At 47.9% G+C, this 21,265-nt stretch overlaps 2 protein-coding genes across 2 annotated transcripts in view; both read right to left on the bottom strand.

Moving 5' to 3' along the window:
• Positions 1–7,122, bottom strand: part of LOC144729099 (neuropilin-2-like) — a 32,581-nt gene extending 25,459 nt beyond the window's left edge. Inside the window, exons 1-2 of the mRNA XM_078609014.1 lie at positions 6,942–7,122; positions 394–577 (exon numbers count right to left, since the gene is read on the bottom strand). Of these exons, the coding sequence (XP_078465140.1) occupies positions 394–577; positions 6,942–7,005 (248 nt within the window). The 5' untranslated portion in view covers positions 7,006–7,122. The remainder of the gene's footprint in view (positions 1–393; positions 578–6,941) is intronic.
• Positions 7,123–18,997: 11,875 nt separating this feature from the next.
• Positions 18,998–21,265, bottom strand: part of LOC144729098 (partitioning defective 3 homolog B-like) — a 98,691-nt gene continuing 96,423 nt past the window's right edge. Inside the window, 2 exon segments of the mRNA XM_078609013.1 lie at positions 18,998–19,756; positions 19,758–19,908. Coding sequence (XP_078465139.1) covers positions 19,559–19,756; positions 19,758–19,908 — 349 coding nt within the window. The 3' untranslated portion in view covers positions 18,998–19,558.

The raw sequence follows: 21,265 nt of genomic DNA, 5'->3' as shown, positions 1-21,265 counted from the left end.
GTTAAACACAGCTGTCTGAGCACGGCCCGATGGTGCCACGTAGATAAGGCTGCAAACTGTGTCACCTTGACCCGTGACTTAATTCCAAGTACAATGGAGCGTTGCAATGATTCCATCCTAAATCAGTGACCACGACCTACGTTAACGCAAAACAGAATCGTCACGACCTGAAATTATTCCAAATCCACAATCATGGACCGTGTTCGCTCGAAAGCAGAATGACCAAAACCCGCATCACCCGTCAACTACAGTGACGGTGAACTGAATTAACCCCGATTTGAGAGAGTCGCCTTTTGACGTGCACTTAACCTTAACCCCCCGAGTGACATTGACCCTGAATTTACCCGAACCCACATTCACCACGGCCCATGTCGTCGCCGCGCGTCGCCGTACCGACAGTTGTTCTTCTCCATGTCGAAGTGCGGGTTGAAGTTAATGAGCAGCTTCTGCTCGGGGCTGGGGGCGCGTAGCTGCCAGGAGCATGTCTGGTGCGGGGGGTAATCGTCGGGATAGCCGGGCGAGGTCAGATACCCCGGCAAGCTCACCACCACAACCCCGCCGCAGTCGCTGCCCCCCTCTGCACACGCACACGAAGACAAACATTCCCCCCACGCCCCTCCGTAAAGCATTCAATCAAACAAAAAAGATGTTAGGCTTTTTCACCCAGGAAAGCATCACCCAGTCTCTTGGCTCTTTTCAGGAGGGTGCTGTCCAAGTTTGCCACCGTCGGGGGAGATGTTGCTCGTCGATTTAAATTGAGTAATTCGCGATGTCATTTGTCAATTTCGGCAAATTTGTACCGCGTGTTGCCGGCACTTAATCGCCATACTTTTGCGAATGGCGTCACGGGATTTTTTTATGTGTGTGTGTGTTGAACTTCTTTCGCATCGTACGTAGCCAACCGTGCTAATCGGAGGTGCCTGGGAAGGACAACAAACTAAACACAGAAAGCAATTTTAGTTTCCACAGCACAGTATTAATTTTAAAAAATGGTAATCCGCAGTATTAACCAGGACGGCCGCTGGATGCAAACCACGAACCTCGACAACAAGCGATGAATGTGTGACCGCTGGGCCATGTCACCGCCAACAGACTGCTGGGGCAAGTGCTGTTAGCGAGCACCTATGAAGGCCGACACGGCACACGAGGGGGTGGGTGGCCAGCACCACTTTCGACAACCTTTGTCTCCCCAATGCTGATGATTACGCACCGCACCAGGTACTCGTTTAAAGGCTGAGTCGATCTAGGGGAGGCCTGGACCGGTCCAAATATTCGCCACCGATGTTGGCTGCGAGCAACAATCGAACTCAGGTCGCCGGGTTCGTAGTGTCGTGCACGAACCACAACAATACCGCTCCCCACACCATAATACACAAGATAACAATAATAATGTACACTTAGCGTCTTAATACGATAAGCATCTATAGACGCCAACAGGAACAACTATTTACATCAAATAACGCAGACGAAACATCGAATATCTTATAAACTGGTCACAGTGACCGTGCGCCAATCACAGTAAAACGTCAAATTGTCTTGGTTATTTAATTTAGTTATTTTAATTTTAAAATTTATTATTATTATTTTTATTTTCACTTACGTGACTTTACCGAAAGAACCAAAGAGGATGGATCATTGCAGTCATGAAAACTTCAAATCTAGAAATGTGTTAATGTTGAGTAAAATATCGAAACTGAAACGCACTGTGCGGCAGGATGTATGAAGCATCGTTCTATACAGGGGGACATTTACCAACACAGACACAATCACACAGCATCCCAGAGTCGGCCAAAACAAAGACGACAAAGATCCCCCGTATAGCCTTGACAGACTGCTGGGGCAAGTGCTGTTAGCGAGCAGCACCTATGAAGGTCAGAACGGCACACGAGGGGGTGGGTGGCCAGCACCACGCCCGGCCGCCTTTGTCACCCGAGTGGCGATGTTTTTACACACCGAACCAGGTACTTATTTGATGCTGAGTCGACCTAGGGGAGGCCCAAGACCGGTTCAAATAATCGTTGTTGCTTTTGGATAGGAATCAAACCCAGGTCACTGAGATTGTAATTGATGCACACACACGTGAACACACACCAGCACACGAACATTCACGCACAAAGACAAAGACCCCGGTATAGCCTTAACAGACTGTTGGGGCAAGAGCTGTTAGCGAGCACCTACGAAGGCCGGCACAGCACACGAGGCGATGAGTGGCCAGCACCACTGGCGATGTTTATTACACCACACCAGGTACTCATTTGAGGCTGAGTTGACCTAGAGGAGGCCCAGGATCCATGTAGATAATCGTCACGGTGTTGGTCCTGAGCGGTAATCGAGTTCGGTTCGCTGGGTTGTTAGCGCAGCGCGTTAACCATTCCTCTACCGCTCCCCACGGCCACACACACAAGCATAACCATGCACACACGCGAACATGTGCACGTAAACAGATGCACGCACACAATCATACATACACACATGCACAAACAAACACACATGTAGAAATACATGCACGGACACACGTGCTGTGATTGACATGGTTTGGCCTTTCTCCATTAACTTTCATCGAGATATGTCGATGAAAAAAATCTTAATTAAGTCACAATTGTAATCATAATATACATTTTTTAAATAGTGTAATCTAATCACTTTCACTGATGTTCTATACACCATTAATTTTCATGGATGTCTAATAATTAAGGAGAGTGCAATGTGCCGTTCCGGAGTTCTGTTAAATGAAGCAACTGCCAATAAAATTAACTGAGATCTGTGAAATGACTTTTGATCCAAGTGAGCGCTATACAATTTGCAGAGATCTGGTAAAAAAAAAAGCTGCCACTGAATCACAGAGCACGTGTGGAAGCTCGAAAAGCCACTTACAAATTTTCAAATCTCAAAATCTAAACGCTCAAAACAACCACGAGACAATGACACGGGAGGTGGTGGCCGCGTGGTTCACGGGGCTCAGGACATCGGTACGGCACCCGATGCGCTCATGGGTTCGAAGCAAGGTGGTGTCTTTGCCTAAAGCGGGGTTCTCAAGTGCAGCCAGTGAAACGGTCCTCAGCACAGTCGCTAAAGACCGCACGCAAGAACACACGCACCTAATAGTAAATTTGGTTTCGTACTATGTTTTTTTTTGCTACATTTCAGGCTCTGAAAATTACAAATATGGGTTTGACCGTCGCGTGGCAAGCAGTCGCGTTGCAGCGAATATGGGAAAGTGTCGATCATAACAAATCCACTTTGAAGGATGTTTCGCGAAGCATCAATTCTGCCGGCCATTGTCTGACAAGCGGGATGCTAAACTCTTATGACTTTTACAAGTGGAGTGTGTGTCTCACCCTAAAAATACAAACTCAGATATATTTCTTAAATACGTATAGGGTAGCTAGGAATATGAACAACTCGTGACAATAAGCTGAAACGTACGTATGTTTCAACATTAGCACGGAGATGGAAGTCATCATCGTCGGCAGTGTGAGATATCCCCAGCGTCGCTCTGAGCTTAAGGGGGAACAGAACCCTCGAGGGGTGTAGCGAGAGAGCTGTGTACAATACTGCCCACGCCATTCCTGCACCCCCCTCCTCACTTCGATAGGTTCCATATCCACTGCATCTCAACCACTCACCCACCCACTCACTCACCCACTCACTCATGCAAACACTTACTCACCCACCTACCCACCCGTTTACCCACCCATTCACCCGCCTACCCACTCACTCACCCGCCTTCCCACCCACTCACCCACCCACCCACTCACCCATCCACACACTCACCCACTACCCACTCACCCACTAACTCATCCACTCACCCACTGACTCATCCACTCACCCGCCCACTCACCCACCCACTTACCCACTGACTCATCCACTCACCCACTCATCCACTCACCCACCCACTCATCCACCAACCCACCCACTCATCAACCCACCCACTCATCCACCCACCCACCGACTCACCCACCCACCAACCCACTCACCCACCCACTCACTCGCCCACTTACTCACTCACTCATCCACCCACCCACCGACTCACTCAGCCAACTTCCCATCCACTCATGGCGGGGAAGGCAACGGTGGGGAAAGTTCAAACCACGACGACTTCGATCTCCTTGCTGTGCTTGAAAGGTCTTGTGAAATAAGAGGCTGCTTGCTGTCATTTCGCGTTCAAATATTTACATTCTCTACATAATCAAAAAGAGCCAAAGCCAAGTCGGAATTGCATTTCGTGTTGTTTCATTTCTGTTCATGTTTCCCAATCCTATCCGCATCACGCCATGAGACGCAAGTGCGGAACTGTAGCAGAGGAGTGCATCACAACCCGCATTACAAAACATCCCGCGGAAGGAAAAATCATGGAACCACTTCTGAGATTTGTATCCACACATCATAGGGCACTATGCCATAATTCCCTGCGACAGAGACATTCAACATCAGTCAACGTTTACATTTGAAACTTAATCTTCTTCAAATTCTCAGAGCTCGAATACTGTAATACAAAAATTATAACTATTTTCATGACGCTTTTTTCTGTGCGGCCATTAGATACCAAACTGAACCCATCGACTCGCTATACCCGGAGACATTTTGTCATCGCGTACGGCCGAAACCGTAGTAGCTCAAAGCACCTAAACCCTGCCCGGTCTGGCCACCTCAAGACTGAACATCAATTTGCCTCTCGCCGGGTTAAATAAAAAAAAAGGCACAATGACAAAGCGATTAATAACGAATCTGGCTCCGCGCGGTAACAGACCCGTTCTCTCTCGGGCTGCCAACTCTGCCCGGTTTTATTGGAGGAAAGGCATCTGCGGTGGAAGTGGTTCAGAAGAAACCACCGCAGACATGGAACTTCAATTGCTAAAACAGATCCTCGCCAAACTGCATTCGCTCTTGCCAACACAACGCACTCAGACGTGTGCACGTCCTATGTATATTCAACGTTTATACCTACGTGACTTTACCGAAAGAAGCAAAGAGTATGGATTCCTGCAGTCACGAAAGCTTCAAATCAAGAATGTATGTGAAACTTTCGTTCGCACCGTACGTAGCCAACGGCGCTAATCGGAGGTGCGGTATGAGAATCTCACTTTGCTGTATCAGACACCACACGGTGCTCACTACGAGGACTACGGCTTACGAACAAAATCAGATCTTGGTGATGTTAAAATAAGAATAGGTTAAGCAGGAAGTGTTCAGATGTTCAAGCACCAAATGGATACTTTTCGCAAGGTATCAAGTCTGCATTAACCACACGCACTTGTGGCAAAACACGGACACAAACATGCTCCGATAATAATGCATTCGTTGTCTTTAAAACTGATTGATCTACACCAGAGACGACCTTCTTCATGGCATTGTCTCACTACCAGTGTTAGACCAGAAGACGCCAAAAGAGGACCAGTACAAGGGCAATGCAAGCATCACAACACTGATAGCTCGGGTCGAGCAGTGATATCGATGGGACCTGTTGGATACTGGCAAAAACAGGTCCCGTCGATAAATCCGCTCTAGTCAGGGCTGGAGAGGCTAAGCAGGTTCGATCCTGGTTACGTACTTGGGTGGTAGCCTGGCTGGCTAGAACACCAGGGTGTTGTACCAAGTGGTTGTTCTAGCTTAGACTGCAAGGTGACCAGGGGATGGCAATGCAGCAATGGATTATGAAATCCATCTGTGCGGAGCTTCACATTGTTACCTCCTCGTATGCATTTGGAGCTCTCTGGTCTTCTCGCACACGCCGAACACCCGTTGGATGTTGGACCCTCTCGTGAAAAAGAGTCTTGAGACTCAGTGAAGCTTTCTCTAGAATATAAACAGCGATCTAACCCAAAATACCTCTATTATGGATAAACAGCATGGTTCATGTAATAATAATTGTCATATGCAACCATGTGATATACGCAAGCTGTTTAACACGGAGGAAGAGGTCGAGTGGCGGTATAGCGGTGAGCGCACTGCGCTACAAACCCTGCTACCTGAGATTCCCAGGCATGGTTAACATCAGTGGCGAGCGATATCTGAAGCAGCCCTGGGAGGGTACCCCTTTAACCCGGCTTTTACACTGAGCAGCGTGGTGAAGTATGGTCGAACAACCCGAATGACTGACACGGCTTGGGGAAGCCTTCATCCAGCAGTTGATTGACAAAGGGCTGTAAATTATAATTGTTAAGGACCCTTATTTCTGTGTATCCTGATTTTTTTTCTGCACCGTTATACACATACACAGCGAGTCCATAAGATGTGCCTTTGTGTAAGCCTTCTCTGATAATCCTACAGATCTGTTAGTCCTGGCGAAATCGATCAGTTATTGAATCATGCTGAACGAATTACTCACATCAAAGACCACGACAGCCAACCAACTGAAAATTCTAGATTTGAAGCTTTCGTGACTGCAAGGATTCATACTCTTAGTTCTTTCGGTAAAGTCACGTAGGTAAAAAATTAAATAAAAATTAATAAAAATAAAACAATGAAAATCTAACCTTTGTTGTTGCCTCCGAAACGTCGTGATTTTCATTGTTTTATTTTTATTATTTTTTATTTCATTTTTTACCTACGTGACTTTACCGAAAGAACTAAGAGTATGAACCAACTGAAAGTTTACCAGAATAGAAGTAACATCAATGAGGATAATTGTTCACGAAGCAGAGTGCACCGCGCATCAAACTTGTTGGCCAGGGGGCACTGAATGGCGTGGAGTGTAAAACGCCAGCAGCCTTCTCACGCGGTCCACTCCGTTAGCCGAGACACCCCGGCGAACAGGGATCATCGACCACGCAGCATTCAACTACTAGAGCTGTCAAATAAAGCCACGCGAAAGGTTAACGTTATTCGCACGTCTGTCAATTTAACATTATATCCGAAGAGGACTAAACGCGAATTCTTATTCCGTAGCACCGAATGCGGAGATTGGGGAATTCCTGAGATAAGACGAACCGGGCACTTACCAGCACTCACTATTCTTGCGAGGAGCGCGCACAGAAACACAGCGACCCAAGCGAGAGGTCTCATCGTAGCTGCTGCTGCTGATGATGATGCACCTGGGAGCTATCGGTGTGCAGAGTAGCAGAGAGGTTCCCCCTCTAACACCCGAGGCGGCTGCGACTCCCTGCTGCTGCTCTCTGCTCGCCGACTCCACAGACACTGCCTCTATCCGCCCGGCTGCGTTAGGGGCTCCTCGGTGCCCCCCCCCACCCTACTCCACCCCCCACTCCACCCCCACCAGCACCGCTCCACCCCACAACCTCAACCCACTCTCGTGCTCGATTCCCAGACCCCCCCGCCCCCCGTCCCCAAGATCGGCTCCCTCCTCCCTTTTCATCAGCCGCTCTCCCTGCCCCTTCTCCCCTCCTCTTCCCCTCCCTGCCTACATCCTTGCTACTTTCGGAGCCACTTTGATCCCTCCTGATGTTATTCTCCCCCATCGCTGTCTCAACGTCCTCCCATCTGCATCTCTCCGTCTGCGCGTCTCCCTTTCGTCTTCCTTTCCAAACTCTCTCTCATTTTTCCACGCTCTCCATCTGTGTCCCTGTCTCCCACCCTCTCCCAATGTCTGCCACCCCCCCCCCCCCCTTCTTTACTCTGCCTCCTCCACAAACTCCCCGTCGCATCCCTTCTCGACTCCCCCCTAATAATCGCACTCTCTATCTTTCCCTATCTCTCACCCACTTCCAATCTCTGTGTGTGTCTCTCTCTCTCTCTCCATATCTCTCTGTGCCTCTCCCACCGTCTCCATTTGCTCTTCCTTCATACTCGCCTCCAATCTCACACTCTCCATTTGACTCTCCCATTCTCTACAAATCTGCCCCCCTCTCTCTCTCTCACCCCCCTTTCTCTTTAACGCTCACACTGCGATTCTCCAACGCGCTCCCCTTTCCCCATCAACTCGCACCCTCTCCCCGCACATCCTAGCCTCTCACCGCGTCTCCCACTCTCTCCCACGCTCTCTCCAGCCTCTCCCACCCTCACGAACGGACACGGGCAGCTGACGTAGGCGCTTCCTAAGCGGGGAGAGGATGTCACGGCAAGGGACGGAAGCTGGGATCTTCACCGACACGAGTTGCGAGCATCCATCACTGGCAACTTCCCCGTCACAAGTGCACAACTCGCATGGACTACGTATCGCGCGTGTACATACATAAACACCACCACCATCATCATCGTCGTCGTCATCACCCCCTGATCTATCGAAACTTTGCTTCAAGGTCCTGCGGTTCCACGATCCACGTCGCTCCTGCTCCTCTCGTCGATCCAACATTTTGTCTTCGTCATCATCTCGGGCGCATTTCTCTTTGGCTGCCGTTCTGCCTGCACCAGTCTCATCCGCGGGCCTTCATCTCGTCTAGCGATGTTCCTGCCCAAGCCCACTTCACTGTCACGAACAGTCATCGTGGTGATGTCTGCTGTAAGCTGCCTTTGTTCTGTAACCCATGCGTTATTTTCGTCCCTCTCTATGTGCTGTAATCCCAAACATTCATCTCTCCACGCTTCGTCATAGCAGGCAGTCTTCACCGATTGCAAACGAAGGGTCCGAACTCTCTTTACGACTCACAAAGTAGGCTGCAAAGTTGAACTCAATACAAATACGCGGAAAAGAAAAGTCACGTACAACAAGTTCGCTCAACAAAGGAAAACGAATCGTTGAAGGGACGTGACCGGACAACGAGGCACCACAAAACGAATACCTAGGATAGGTGCTGAACGATTGTCAAGTTTGAGAATGACGAAATCAAAAGGTGAACGAGAGAAATGTTGATAAAGAAGAATAAAACCGTGACCTGTTATGTCGAGACACGTGCACGCACACAGTCACAGCAGCACTCACTACAATGCTGGTGCCACGCTAAGGACACGTCGAGGTACAAAGACAAAGACCCCCCTGGTAGCCTCTAACTGACGGTTGGGGCAAGTGCTGTTAGCGAGCACCTATGAAGGCCGGAACGGTACACGAGGGGGTGGGTGGCCATCACCACGCCCGACCACCTTTGTCTCCCCAATGCTGATGTTTACACACTGCACCAGGTACTCATTAAAGGCTGAGTCGACCTAGGGGGGACCCAGGACCGGTTCAGATCATCTGGTCTTATCCGTGAGCGGGTACTGAACTCGGGTCGCCGGGTTCGGAGCGCTAACCGCAACAAGACCGCTCCCCACAGCCCACACACACACACATACCACAATGTTGAAGTCGTGTAAAGCAAAAACGCATGCAAACATAAGAACCGTATAATCTACAAAGATCTTTTTATTATTATTGATTTAAAATTTCGTCTTGATATGTACATCATACTTGTTTTCGGTAGAGTGCGGATACAACCACCTTTGCGAATTGGCCGTCACAGTTTTTATTAAAGATGAGCAATGCATGTCATCTGTGGCGACACACACACAATACCCATGAGGCTAATAATGTACATGTAGAGCTGTTTATACAATCACACACAGCGACTCCCTGGCATGTGGTGGCCTCAACGCGAACAACGCGCTTGTCCCAATGGACAGCTTCGTCCCCTGTTACAGCCACGTGGAATTTCCACCAATGACCACCCAAGAAAGTGCCAAATCTTACAAATGGGGAAAAAAGAAAATGAGCCGAGAAAACTCTGGATGCATTCCGCACTACCGTCGTTTGCGACGTAAACATTGTTTCTGTAAAAAGCTGACCAGATCCGTTGATTTTTTTTGTATTTATCGTTTTCTTAAAAGTTTAACTACGGAGGTTGTTTTTCTTCTTCATTTTATCAAATACAACTTGCCTCTGTCCGTACTGCAGTTTTTTAATAAAATATAACGAAGTGTAGGGAGGTTAAGGAAACATTAAGTGGTGGAAGTCTTCCCTTAAATAAATACGATGAAAACTTTTCACTAATTGGTGGTTGTAGTCGCGTTATGGGTTCCCAGTGTCTGATACGAACAGTCTCAGCTCACTACACCGTGACCCACAGCTACGCAATGTATTCTCACATTTATCTGGTTTCAGATGCTGTGCGCAGCTCCAACTCTTTTGCATCGTATTGACGCACACAAAAGCTTCAGCGCCTTGCCCTGATAGGAGCCAGAGGGCTTCTGTGGATTCGTGCATTCGATAAAGTTCATCTTGACCGCTTTAGAAATGTAATGTTGTATGAAGGTTAAGGTGCAGGCCCCTGCGATTGAAGGGCCACCCACGAGAGGGAAAGTTTAGTACTCCCCCCCCCCCCCCCGAGGGTAGTTTGGCCTACTTTTCCAAGCTGGCTAGACGTGTTGGAAGAGGTTGGAGTAGCCACACTTTAATCCATCACACGCGTCCTGCTGATCAACCTCCTGCGGTGTTGCCCGGTTATAGCTGCCGGGCGGACAGAGGTTGCGAGGTTATGAAGAAACGTGGCAATTTTTTTGACTGCCGCGCCAAGAGATCGAACCCGTCGAACTCTGGATTGCAACTCCAGTGTGATCAGGCCAGCTCCCCTTTAATGTTCGATACAAAATAATAATAATACTACTTTGGGGGGAGGGGTGGCGCAGTGATGAGTGCATTGCACAGGGAACCCTGCAAAGCTGTGTTTTATTTCCCGGAGATAAAACAGCAGTGGTGAGCGATCGCCAGACCGGTCGAGGTCACCCCCACTAACCCCACCACCCCTTCGCTACCCCACACTGCCCAGTGCGGTGACGTATGGTCCAAACAACACTCACGACTGACAGGGCCTTCATTCGGTGGTGGATCGAAAAAGGGCTACAAATTGTAATTATTGCGTAATAACATTCATTTTCATAATTGGCGAAAAAAAAGTATTTATGAAATTGCTATGGACACAAAGTTGCGACAAATTGCACGTTAAGTTAGCTTAGCACACCACCTATACATTAGCTGTGCCCATAAAAGTCATTTGGACGTTCTAAACGATATTCACAGAAATAAAGAATGACAGAACACTTAGTCACGTGCCATCACGATACTTTTGATTACTGAGCTGTTTTTTTTTTTAAAACGGTCACAAAAATCTTTGTACAAATTTCCCCGCCCCCGCCGAAAACAAAAAATCTCATTAAAAAGGCACAAGCTTGTGTGCAACGTCAACTCACGACAGCTTCGCCGACTGGAAAATCCCAAATCCAATGCTCTTTGACACGATATAAAAGTCCCCCCCCGAATGCCAACATTCACCGCTCTCCTCCACCGTCAGTCACGACGACTCGGGCATCGAGCTCTCCCCGTGAAGGACAACTCCTTTCACGCGTCCCTTCGCGACGGACATTTGCGCCGCACCTAAAACCGTGGCTCATCGCATGCCGCTAGCAGCATGCGCGCACGTGCGTAAAGACGCGTCGATTGGGCATCTTTCGGAACAGATTCTCGTGGTCGCAGTTAGTTACAACGTCGAACTGGATTCGTGAGCGTCGCTTAACGCTCTACAATCGATTATTGTATCTCCCCCCCTCCCCTCGCGTTTTCTTTTTTTTGGGGGGGGGGGGGGTTTCCGGGTACTCAATTCCCCCCCCCCCCCCCACCCACCTGTATAAACACACTCGTTATGAATTGGCTAAAACAATAATAATCTTAAACTAAAAACTCAAAGAAGGAACCCTCGTGAGTCCGACACTGAGTGTTGCTGTAAATCAAACGCCCTGAAAATGAAATTGGGGGAAGGGGGGAGCCGAGTTGCGTTGTGCGCAGAGTCCAGGAAAGTTGAGTTCGATTCCTGGCAACAGGCAACATCAAGAGGCAGGTGAAATCTCTAAACCGGTCCGGCCTTCCCTGCCCCTTCACCATACTTACGGGCACGGTGAAGTATGGTCAAAACAACAACCATGGCCGACACTGCACGTCGTAGATTGAAAAAGGTGCGAATTATATGCAAATTATATCGTAATGTCAAACGTAAGCTATTGGGGGTGAACAAAACTGGACGAACGAGAGAGAAAAAAAATACCAAAATCCGAATGACACGGTTAAACCTCGTTCCTACATCGAATTATTGAATTCAATTGTAACCCTTGTTATTTGTGAAGATTAATCTAACTGTGAGGTTGGCGGGTTTTGGAAGAATCGTTCCATGCCAAGTCCGAAATCCCAGTGCCATAGTTTCAAAACGACTGCGAATGTTACCCTTGAATCACACACCACGTGGGCATCGGAGTTGAGGTTCCTGCAAAAGTAACAAGGTTGGGGCTACGTTGTTGAGCTTATCCATTTGTGGCCAGGTTGCTTCTGCAAAAAAAAGTTCCTACCTCAGTTGACTTTTTGCCTGGTAGGATGGGGATGGTTTAGTTTTGTTTGCATGTGTTCGGGTGATTTGTTTAGCTTTCCTGTACGTTGCACGACTGTCATGTTTTTTTACTGTTTGTTGTTGTAACGTTATTTTCCGCCCCGACTGGATGTCTGTGCAAAAGAGCTTTATAGCTCATCGGATTCCTTCAGTATAAATATTCTGAAATACAGAACTAATGTTCGTCTTGCACGCAGGTCACTCCTATGGATTTCAGCAGGTCATCGATTCTTCAACCCTTTGGGCGCATACCGATTTGCAAAGCCACAATTGCATCGACATTTTGTTGTGGGTTTTATGTTTTGTAAACCGGTAGGCAGCTTAAGTTGGTAGACTTGGCAAGTGTGACATTTCTGCGTGAACTTTGGGCACGCAACAACGCAGTTGATTCAATCAATTAAAGTCGTGTGCGTGAAGTTTGATCTCGTTTATCGATACGTACACGCTGTAAATTGGGTCGCATGAACCCCCCGCAGCCACCAGAGTTGCCGTTTTCATCACGATGATAAAAATAACAAAAAACAGAATTCGTGAATCGAACCACGACAATTCATGGAATCGTAAAGAACTGCACGGCGAGTTATAAGGGGTACCGTGGCAGCCAGGCGTTGGTGTCAGGTGATGTGAGAACAATTTAAGTTTTGGGGGGACTGCATGAATCCGTGGTGGTCCGTGTCATGAACATGATCAGCCAATAATAATGGTAACAATTATTTTGACAGGAAAACCTCACTTAAGTCTCAAGGACCTGTTTTTTTTTTTAAAGGGTCCTTCTTGCATTGGGATGTTTGGCCAATTCCGTGAATGAGTGTTTGGTTTCATGTTGGAGGAAAGCGGAGAACCCGGAGAAAACCCACCACGCGCACGAGGGGATGGGGTGACACTCAACACTGCTCACTCGTGGCCACCACGCAGTCACACGCCTACAACACGTGGCAACAAACCCCGGTGGTCATCCATCAAAAATCCAAACAGGCTCAAGACTGCTTGGCTTGAAATTGAGAAAGCAGGGCATGTGGCTGGCACATCCGTTCCAAAAAGATGAAGAGTGGGGGGAGGGCAGTTTGCTTGCCCAGCCGTTTATGTTCCCATGCCCACGTGTACAACACGTGACAGTCGGCACTGTTGACCCCAAACGAGACTCAATCATTGCGATGAACACGTCACCGTGCACGAAGTGGTTCAAACGCCGAGCGCGCCCCGTGGAATATTTTAGGCCACGCGTTGGGGTGTTAAGGCAGTGGTTCTTAACCTGGGGTGCACGCCACCCCCTTGGGATGCCAGATGCCCTTTCTGGGAGTGCGACACATGGCCAGATTATTTTTCGAAGGTAAATCATCGAAACACAAATTAAGCACGGGAACGTAAGGACAACTACTTTGTTTCAAACCCTATGGATTTATTTATTAACATTATACATTTTAAAGATTTAGAACCAAAGGGGTGCAAGGCTGCAGTAAAAGTTAAGAACCACTGGTTTAAGGGAAACAACTTTTTTTGGCAAAACGATAGTTCCCCTTTGCAGTCGGCATTATTAATCACAAGCACGATTCTTGTTCATCACAAGGCGCACTACACGGCTTCTGCATTCCGTGTGCAATATCGACGTGTCATGTGAACCGGATGCATGTAAACGCAATGACTACTCATTTCTACTGGGCAGGAAGTGGTGGAACATGAGAACTGGAATAGACACTATATTATCATTATTATTAGAACCTTGGTACAGAGATGTTTGTGGGTTTTTTGAGTTCCGAGAATCAAACCTCGCGTCGTAATGTACACTATGAGTAGAACAACATCCTGTGAATCGTCACCCAGTGTTTGTGACTCTCCCAATAATTGATTCCTTTATTTCGGTGAATGGTAGCGCCTCTAGTGACTGGAGCGGTGAAGGAAACATTTTAACCTTCATACACCTGTGTGTACGACTCTTACAGATTCTTACACACGCGTCTTCCTTCGATGCACGTGCCAGGAGCTAAATAATCGATAGTAATCGATACATAATCACACCCCTAATTCACACACTGTGGAAAACGTAACCTTGCGAGACACAGCTAAAGCAGAATATGAATCCAGGTGGCATGAGAGCTGGTAATTTGCATTATTAATATGAACACATTGACGGAAAGATTGAAGCCGAGACAAACGTTGTCGCCAGAGGTCGCAACCGGGTACCCGATACCCGTACCCTACCCGATACCCGGCTACTCGTACCCGGCCGGGTACGGGTACCCGTTTGCGACCCTAGTGCGGCCGGGTACGGGTAGGCCGTGAGTCACTGGTGTGTAACTGTTTGTCACTCATTTGCCAACGTCTTGTCTCTTCTCACAATTCAAGTTCCTAGAATCAACCCACCCGCGCCTGCAACATGGCTTCATCCCAGAGGTCGCAATCAGGTACCCGATACCCGTTCCCTACCCGTACCCGGCCGGGTACGGGTAGGGTACGGATACGGCCGGGTACGGGTACCCGTTTGCGACCCTGGTGCGGCCGAGTACGGGTAAGGAATCAAAACCCGTTTGCGACCTCTGGTTGTCGCTCTGCAGTCACACTGGGTTTAAAATGTTAATCATTATCGCCATTGTCGTAATAATTGCACCGTGAGTGCGGTAACGGCTGAGCAGCAATTAAGAGCGATTAAGATTCACCCACATTCACGCTGCTGGATGTCAGCCAAGCGCAGCTTGGGCAACATTCGTTAAACGCAATTAACGGACAGCCCAATTAATTATCAGGGGGGGGGGGGGGTGGCCCAATTAAGCTTCCCGTGTGTTGGAAACTGCACAAAAGGAAGCTCGCGACCTCATTCACTGCCGTGCTGTGGTTCGTGAGCACTGCCTTCGGTGACATCAGCGCTCGTGTTCCCAATTCCCCTGCGCACGCCACACGCCACGCAGGGCACGTTTCCATGTTCCGCCAATCGACACTGCGACGACGCGATTTACATTCCATCACTCGTTAGCATCAACTTTCCTACAATGTACGAAACACACAAAATGTGAAAATCAAGGAAATTGATTGCGTTTGTAATGTTGGAACTTCTTCCGCGCCGTACGTAGGCAACTCTTCGGGAGAGAGTCCGCTACACCGATTGGCATTTACGAAGTAGGGGAACGTGCAAATTCGTTCCGTGTTGTTTCTTTTTTTAAATCCTTTATATTAAGTTCTCTTGCTTGCTTGCGCGCTTACGACCGTGCAAATCTTTCGGTCGTTTTTTAACCCACTTCCCGTGATCCAATCGAGCTGACATTTTGCACACAAACTCGTTGTGCGTGACAATTTATTTTCGTGAAAAAAAATTTCCAAAATTTTCCACTTTGTAGGAAAAAAAAAATTCATATTTAATTTAAAATACCAATGTGATAAAAATGAAACTCCTACTCAAGAAAAACAGAAATGAATAATAAAATAAAACCGATGCCACGCATATAAAGGAATTATAGTGAAACACTTCGTTTTTACGGGTTAATTTGTTACGGTGCATCACACCTTTTGCTGAGAGACGCTGCGGAAGAACGAACGGACAAATGTGCCGCCACGCTCACGAACGCGCCACGAATGTTAAGGGAGCAGAGAACGAGAAGAGAAGAGACCAGCCGCGCAGAAGCCCTCCTCTCTCCCGTGTCGTAATCGAACACGACTTTATCTTTCACCTCACGGGCCGGCTGGTAAACCCACGTCCCAAGCATTTAAACTCGACAGAAGCAAACTGTGAATTTGACCGAGAGCAGGAGCTGAAAGAAATCCACGCGGTGTTTTCGTGACAGGCACATTTTTGTTGTTGTTGGGATTCGTTCGGCAAAAAATTGTGGCCACATCGTTTGTATATTGTTTCTCGATTTTTTTTCTCACCGTCTCTCGTTCGCTCCTCGAGTCCAAGTTTTGACAGTGGCATCCAGCTTACGAACAAATTTGTAGAACCTTTGCAAGATGCGGACGACTACACGCAACATTTTCAGGCTCGTAGTTGCGTTGCGTGCCATTTTTTGCCCACCAACCAAAGAACGGTTTACGAAGCCCTACAAGTACCCGAATACGTATTCTTTGGGTCTTTCGGTAAAGTCACGGAAATAGGTTCAAATAAAAGAACAAAAAACTGCGACGTTTCCATCGCAACGCAAGCGGTCGTCATCAGGAACGTGACACGAATGATGACGAAACGTCGTATTTTTTTGTTATTTTATTTGAACCTATCTACGTGACTTTACCGAAAGACCCAAAGAATAAGATTTTCTGCAGTCACGAAAGCTTTAAGTCAAGATTTACCCAAATACTTGTTAATAACGTTCCAGTTTCAATGAATCGACTCCCACCGCTACAGATGTCGTCGCCGCTACCAAAGATCTCGATCAAAAGTCGCGACCCAAGTCGCCCTTCGATCAGTGCGATGATTTGCTCATCCTCCTGTGGCTGCTACCCCTCTATGCTGGCACCCCCCCCCCCCCCCACAGTCATCCGTGCTGTCAGCTGCCCCTGTCGAGTTCAAGTTCAGGCCTCACGACTTTGCGCCGTCTGCCCTGCCTGTTGGACTGCATCACCGCTCGGCGGTGATTAAATGACATGCGGGCAGCGTCCTTGAGGTGCGGGCCACATTGAGAAGGTGAAACTATTGGACATGTTGACGATTAGCACGGTTTTGGCTACGTACGGTGCGAGAGAGAAGTTGGACATATATTGACAAACGCACAACGTAAAATGATGCCCATTTTGGAGATTTGTGGGTTAAGGGAGACGTTACAAAGTGGTGGTAAACAGAGCCGGGTATGGAAACAAGTAATGGGAAATCCAGTCTCGGATTGCATAACTCTCACCCTATGGCTTTTCCAGTCGGAGCAATTCACCGCATCCACTCCAGAGGAGAACCGCTTTCTTCCGAGGAAATTTCCACTCGCCCAACGTATTCACATCCTCGTCAAACCCGAAATGCGCAACGGGTTACACGGAACACAACATTAAACGCTTATCATTGGCCCGGCAAGACAACATTCTTTTTAAATTGTTGCAGTTCCACTTTTTCTCTTCCCCTTTTCTTTAAAAAGATAAAAAAATAAACTAAAGCTGGTTGTGTTTACACCATCTTCGGTAAAAAAAAAAGGGGCCAGGGGTTTTAAGCGACAGACACGCAATCTAAAAATATGCAGAGACTTCAAAGTATACGCTGCCATGAAGTCTGTTTCTAATCCACAGGTGCCCGTCCACAGTTGCTGAAATCGGAGTTTAACGCACGTGTGCCTTCATAGATGGAGGATTTAAATCTCGGGAGAACAAGGGCAGTTTGTGGTAAATTAAAATTCCAGAGACTGTGTGCTAAGGTTAAATCGGCATTGTGGTTTTCCTTTGAGAGGTTGAGAAGGCATTACCTGTACTGGACAGAACGAGTGGGACGATGAATCGATGAATCGATGCATGGACAGATTCTTCAACTGATGTTTTCGATTAGTCACATCACCCTCTGCAGCCACTCGAGGCCGCTACTATTCACGGCAATGTAACAAAAAAAACATCTTGAATCAAATGCAGACTCTTGACTGCAACATTTCAAGTGAATTACTGGGCATGTTGAATGTTTACACCACCCATGATGTATTGCACGCATGAGCAGCTATCCACTCGAATACTGAATTATCATAAATTCAGTTTAGGGTAGTCAAATGATAAAAACCGCATGCCTCTGAACATTTAAGCCGTGCCAGAAACATCTATTCGGATTGATCCCACTGGACCGTCATTGTGAAGTTAACATACTTCGAGATCAAGCGTTATTAATTTATTGAGAGCACATGAGGCATCTGTTACACTTTAAACGTCTGTGTTTTACAGACGTTTAAATTTAAAACATTACCGGAACGTACGTGATCACCCGTTAAGGGAGATTACATTTTCTACCTTCGGAACGAATAAGGAATGGGGACAGGTAGTGGACCATGGAATGAAAAAAAAACTAGTTTTTGATTTGAATTTAGAAGTCTTTAAGGTGCTTTAATAAGACGCCACCGGTGGGAGACTAAGACGGGAGAACTACCACGGGCCACACAAACGATGCCTTGGGATGGTGACGTGGCCAACCGCGCACGCGTCAGTATTCACGATGACACGGGTTCTCCGAAATGTATCGAAAGTGTTGACAAGCACTTAGACGCGCGTAACAAATCATCCCACCATCGGCGGTTCCATGAATTCAGGGGTCTCCACGAATTCATTTCGGAAAATATTAGTAGTTTTTGTTCGATCTTCGTTTTTGCAGTCTTATCGGCACAGCTTCCAATTTTGTTCTGATTGTTTGCAGACTGCAGAGTGTTGCTCACTTCATTTGTATGAATTGAAGGTAAAGGAGCAGCCCTAAAATGCTGGTGGAATGGCCTCTTTTTGGAGCTCTCTCTCTCGAGGATACTTTGGCCTACTCTTCTAATGCTGGGCAGATGGCTTGGAAGAGGTTGGACTTCCTAAATCGTACCCCACCACAAGGAACACTCCCGGTTGACTGCGGTTTACCTGTACAGTGAGAGGGACGTTTTTTTTTTAATTATAAAACTTGCAAACTGACCTGGTGACCTCTGCAATGCAGAATCAGAATGTGTATTTATACTAGAGGAATCCGAAGAGCTATAAAGCTCTGTTTCACAGATGTCCAGTCATGCAAGTCTGATGTACAAACCATTACACCACCGCAGCACCTCCAAGTCTAAATGTAACAGCATAGAGTTCAAAATCCAGCAGTCAGTTTTCACATGCACAATTCGATGCATGTATCGTGAGCATGAGAAAATATTTTTTTATTATTATTGCTGAATCATTAAATGTTGGAAAGGCTCAGAAAAACTAGACACGTTAATTTTTTTATTAAAGCAATATGATTGGTTGATCGAACCCATATGATCACAAAAACACAGTTCCGATTGGCTAAAACGTTCCTGCATGAGGCCTTCACAGTCCTTCGTTTCTCAAAAAGTGGCTCAGGGGCACGGAACACCTTGAGAACATGTCCCACTTGCTCTACACCACTACCAATTACAATCCACAGTTTAACACCACGAAATGCAGTGTTTTACAGAACATACATAAAAATGGCCCTGCAAATGCACAATATATATAAAACACATTAGCCGTCTTGCCGCTAGAAAACGTGGGGGGAGAATTTAAATAAAATAGCATCCAACTATAAGAGGCCACGCTGTCGCCTGCCACTCCTACTCCAGTGTAATCCGCGTGCTTGTTTACGCATCTCCCACGACCGCCAGCGTCTGTCGCTTCACGTTTGTCCGCAGCGAACCCGGCTAGCTCGCCTTCTCCACGAAGCGCGCTCCGTGGCTTCAGACGCGGTTCGGCCGGGCGGCGGCCGGGCCCGCGAGTCTCTGCATCTCGGCCGCGTAGTCCGGCGCGTCGGCCAGCGTGCCGCCGCCGCCACCGCCGCCGCCACCGCCGCCGCCAAACGTGGGCGGCACGTCCCTGCGCAGGGGGCTGTGTGCCCGCCGTCCGGGGCAAGGGAACTCGAACACCGCCACCCCCCCCCTCCTCCTCCTCCAGGCTGTGGCACGAGCTGGGGTGGGCCGGACGCCCAGCGTGGCCGTTCCACGCCGACGCGTCGTCCGCGCCCCGGGAGGCCCAACCCGCGCTGCCGGGAGGCCCCGATTGGCTCCGCGGAGGAGACTTCTTCGCGAGCCTGAAGAGTGGAGGTGGTGGTGGGGGGGGAGAAAAAAAGCGTCGGGAGAGGGGAGGAAAAGTTGGCGACGGCATCGGCGGCAAAATGGATCCTGGGTCTCAACCTTGACGGGAGGGGTGGCGGGGGAAGGGTTGTGGGTGGCGTGTCTGCGATCGTGGCATGTGGCACTGTGTGCGGCAGACACCCACATTTCATGGGACTGCGAGTTGGCAACCTGCAGGAAGCAAGTTGCTGACCTAAACTGGACATACCGATTTGTTTTGCGAGTACTCTTCCCTCGTACGTGCACACGCGAAAGAAGGAATTGGTCAAAATGTGATAAACGGGACCCTCTTGAAGACGAGTATTGAGGTTATCTTTGTAAGACGAGAATACGCATTTGTCTTCAGAATAATTTTATTCACAATACGGAAGCCAGGGGGGCAGTCAGATTAAAATACCTCTGCAATATTTGCAAAGTGTCCTTTTGCACTGGATCGGTCTTCACATTTTTGGACAACTCTTTCATAAAATATTTGCCAGCTTTCAAGAGGGTAAGTCCCAAATAGCAACACAACTTTGTATACTCCAGACTTGTACACAATGGACCGTACCTACAAAAGTCATCCCGCACCCTTCCCATTACGCACGGATGAACAAACCATTACCGATTTCACCTATCAAGTTGAAAAGAGCGTTAAAAGATACATGGCTTTATCTTGGCCGTATTATCACGTGGGCGGCTGGATCGCCGCTCCAGCGCTAATTTTCCAATACGCTTTCTCCAAGGAAAACAAAAACCCTTCCCCGGGTTCCTTTATTATTTTATTGTATATCATTTTTTTTTTTTCCTTGAGTTCACCATTGCTAACCCGATGATTAGTGTCCGAAAATTTGTCTAATGACGCCCGGGGGAGCTTCAGCAAGCAGGATGCAAAACCAGGAGGGGCAATTCGGAGTTTTTCCACACGCGGGCGGCTTCCAAGCTGCCGAGCAGCAGCAGGAGATCTCACGGGATGCCGGGCGAGGTGGTTTTAGTTTTTTTACTTTTACCCCCATAATTTATTATATTTAACTAAAGAAATCGGAAAAAATGTATGCGACAGCTGCAGGCGGCAAGGCAAACACGGGCGCTGGTCCCTCGCCATGCGTTTGGATCATTTAGATGATTTGGCTGCTGTTATAAATTTCGACATGATGATAGGCCACTTCGTTGAGCTATCATTTGTGGCCAGGTCGCTTTTGGAAAAGAAAACAGCTCAGTGGACCTTACCTGGTGAAGTATATAGGTAAGGTATATATTTTTTTCTTAGCTTTCCAATACTTTGCACTCCTATTGTGTTTTTGAACTATTTGTTATTATAACTTTCAGACCTGC

This window comes from Lampetra planeri, chromosome 31, assembly GCF_965212315.1.
Source record: "Lampetra planeri chromosome 31, kcLamPlan1.2.h2, whole genome shotgun sequence".
Lineage (NCBI taxonomy): Eukaryota > Metazoa > Chordata > Hyperoartia > Petromyzontiformes > Petromyzontidae > Lampetra > Lampetra planeri.
Note: the sequence above shows the minus strand (reverse complement) of the source record. Positions and strands in the feature narration are given on the sequence as shown.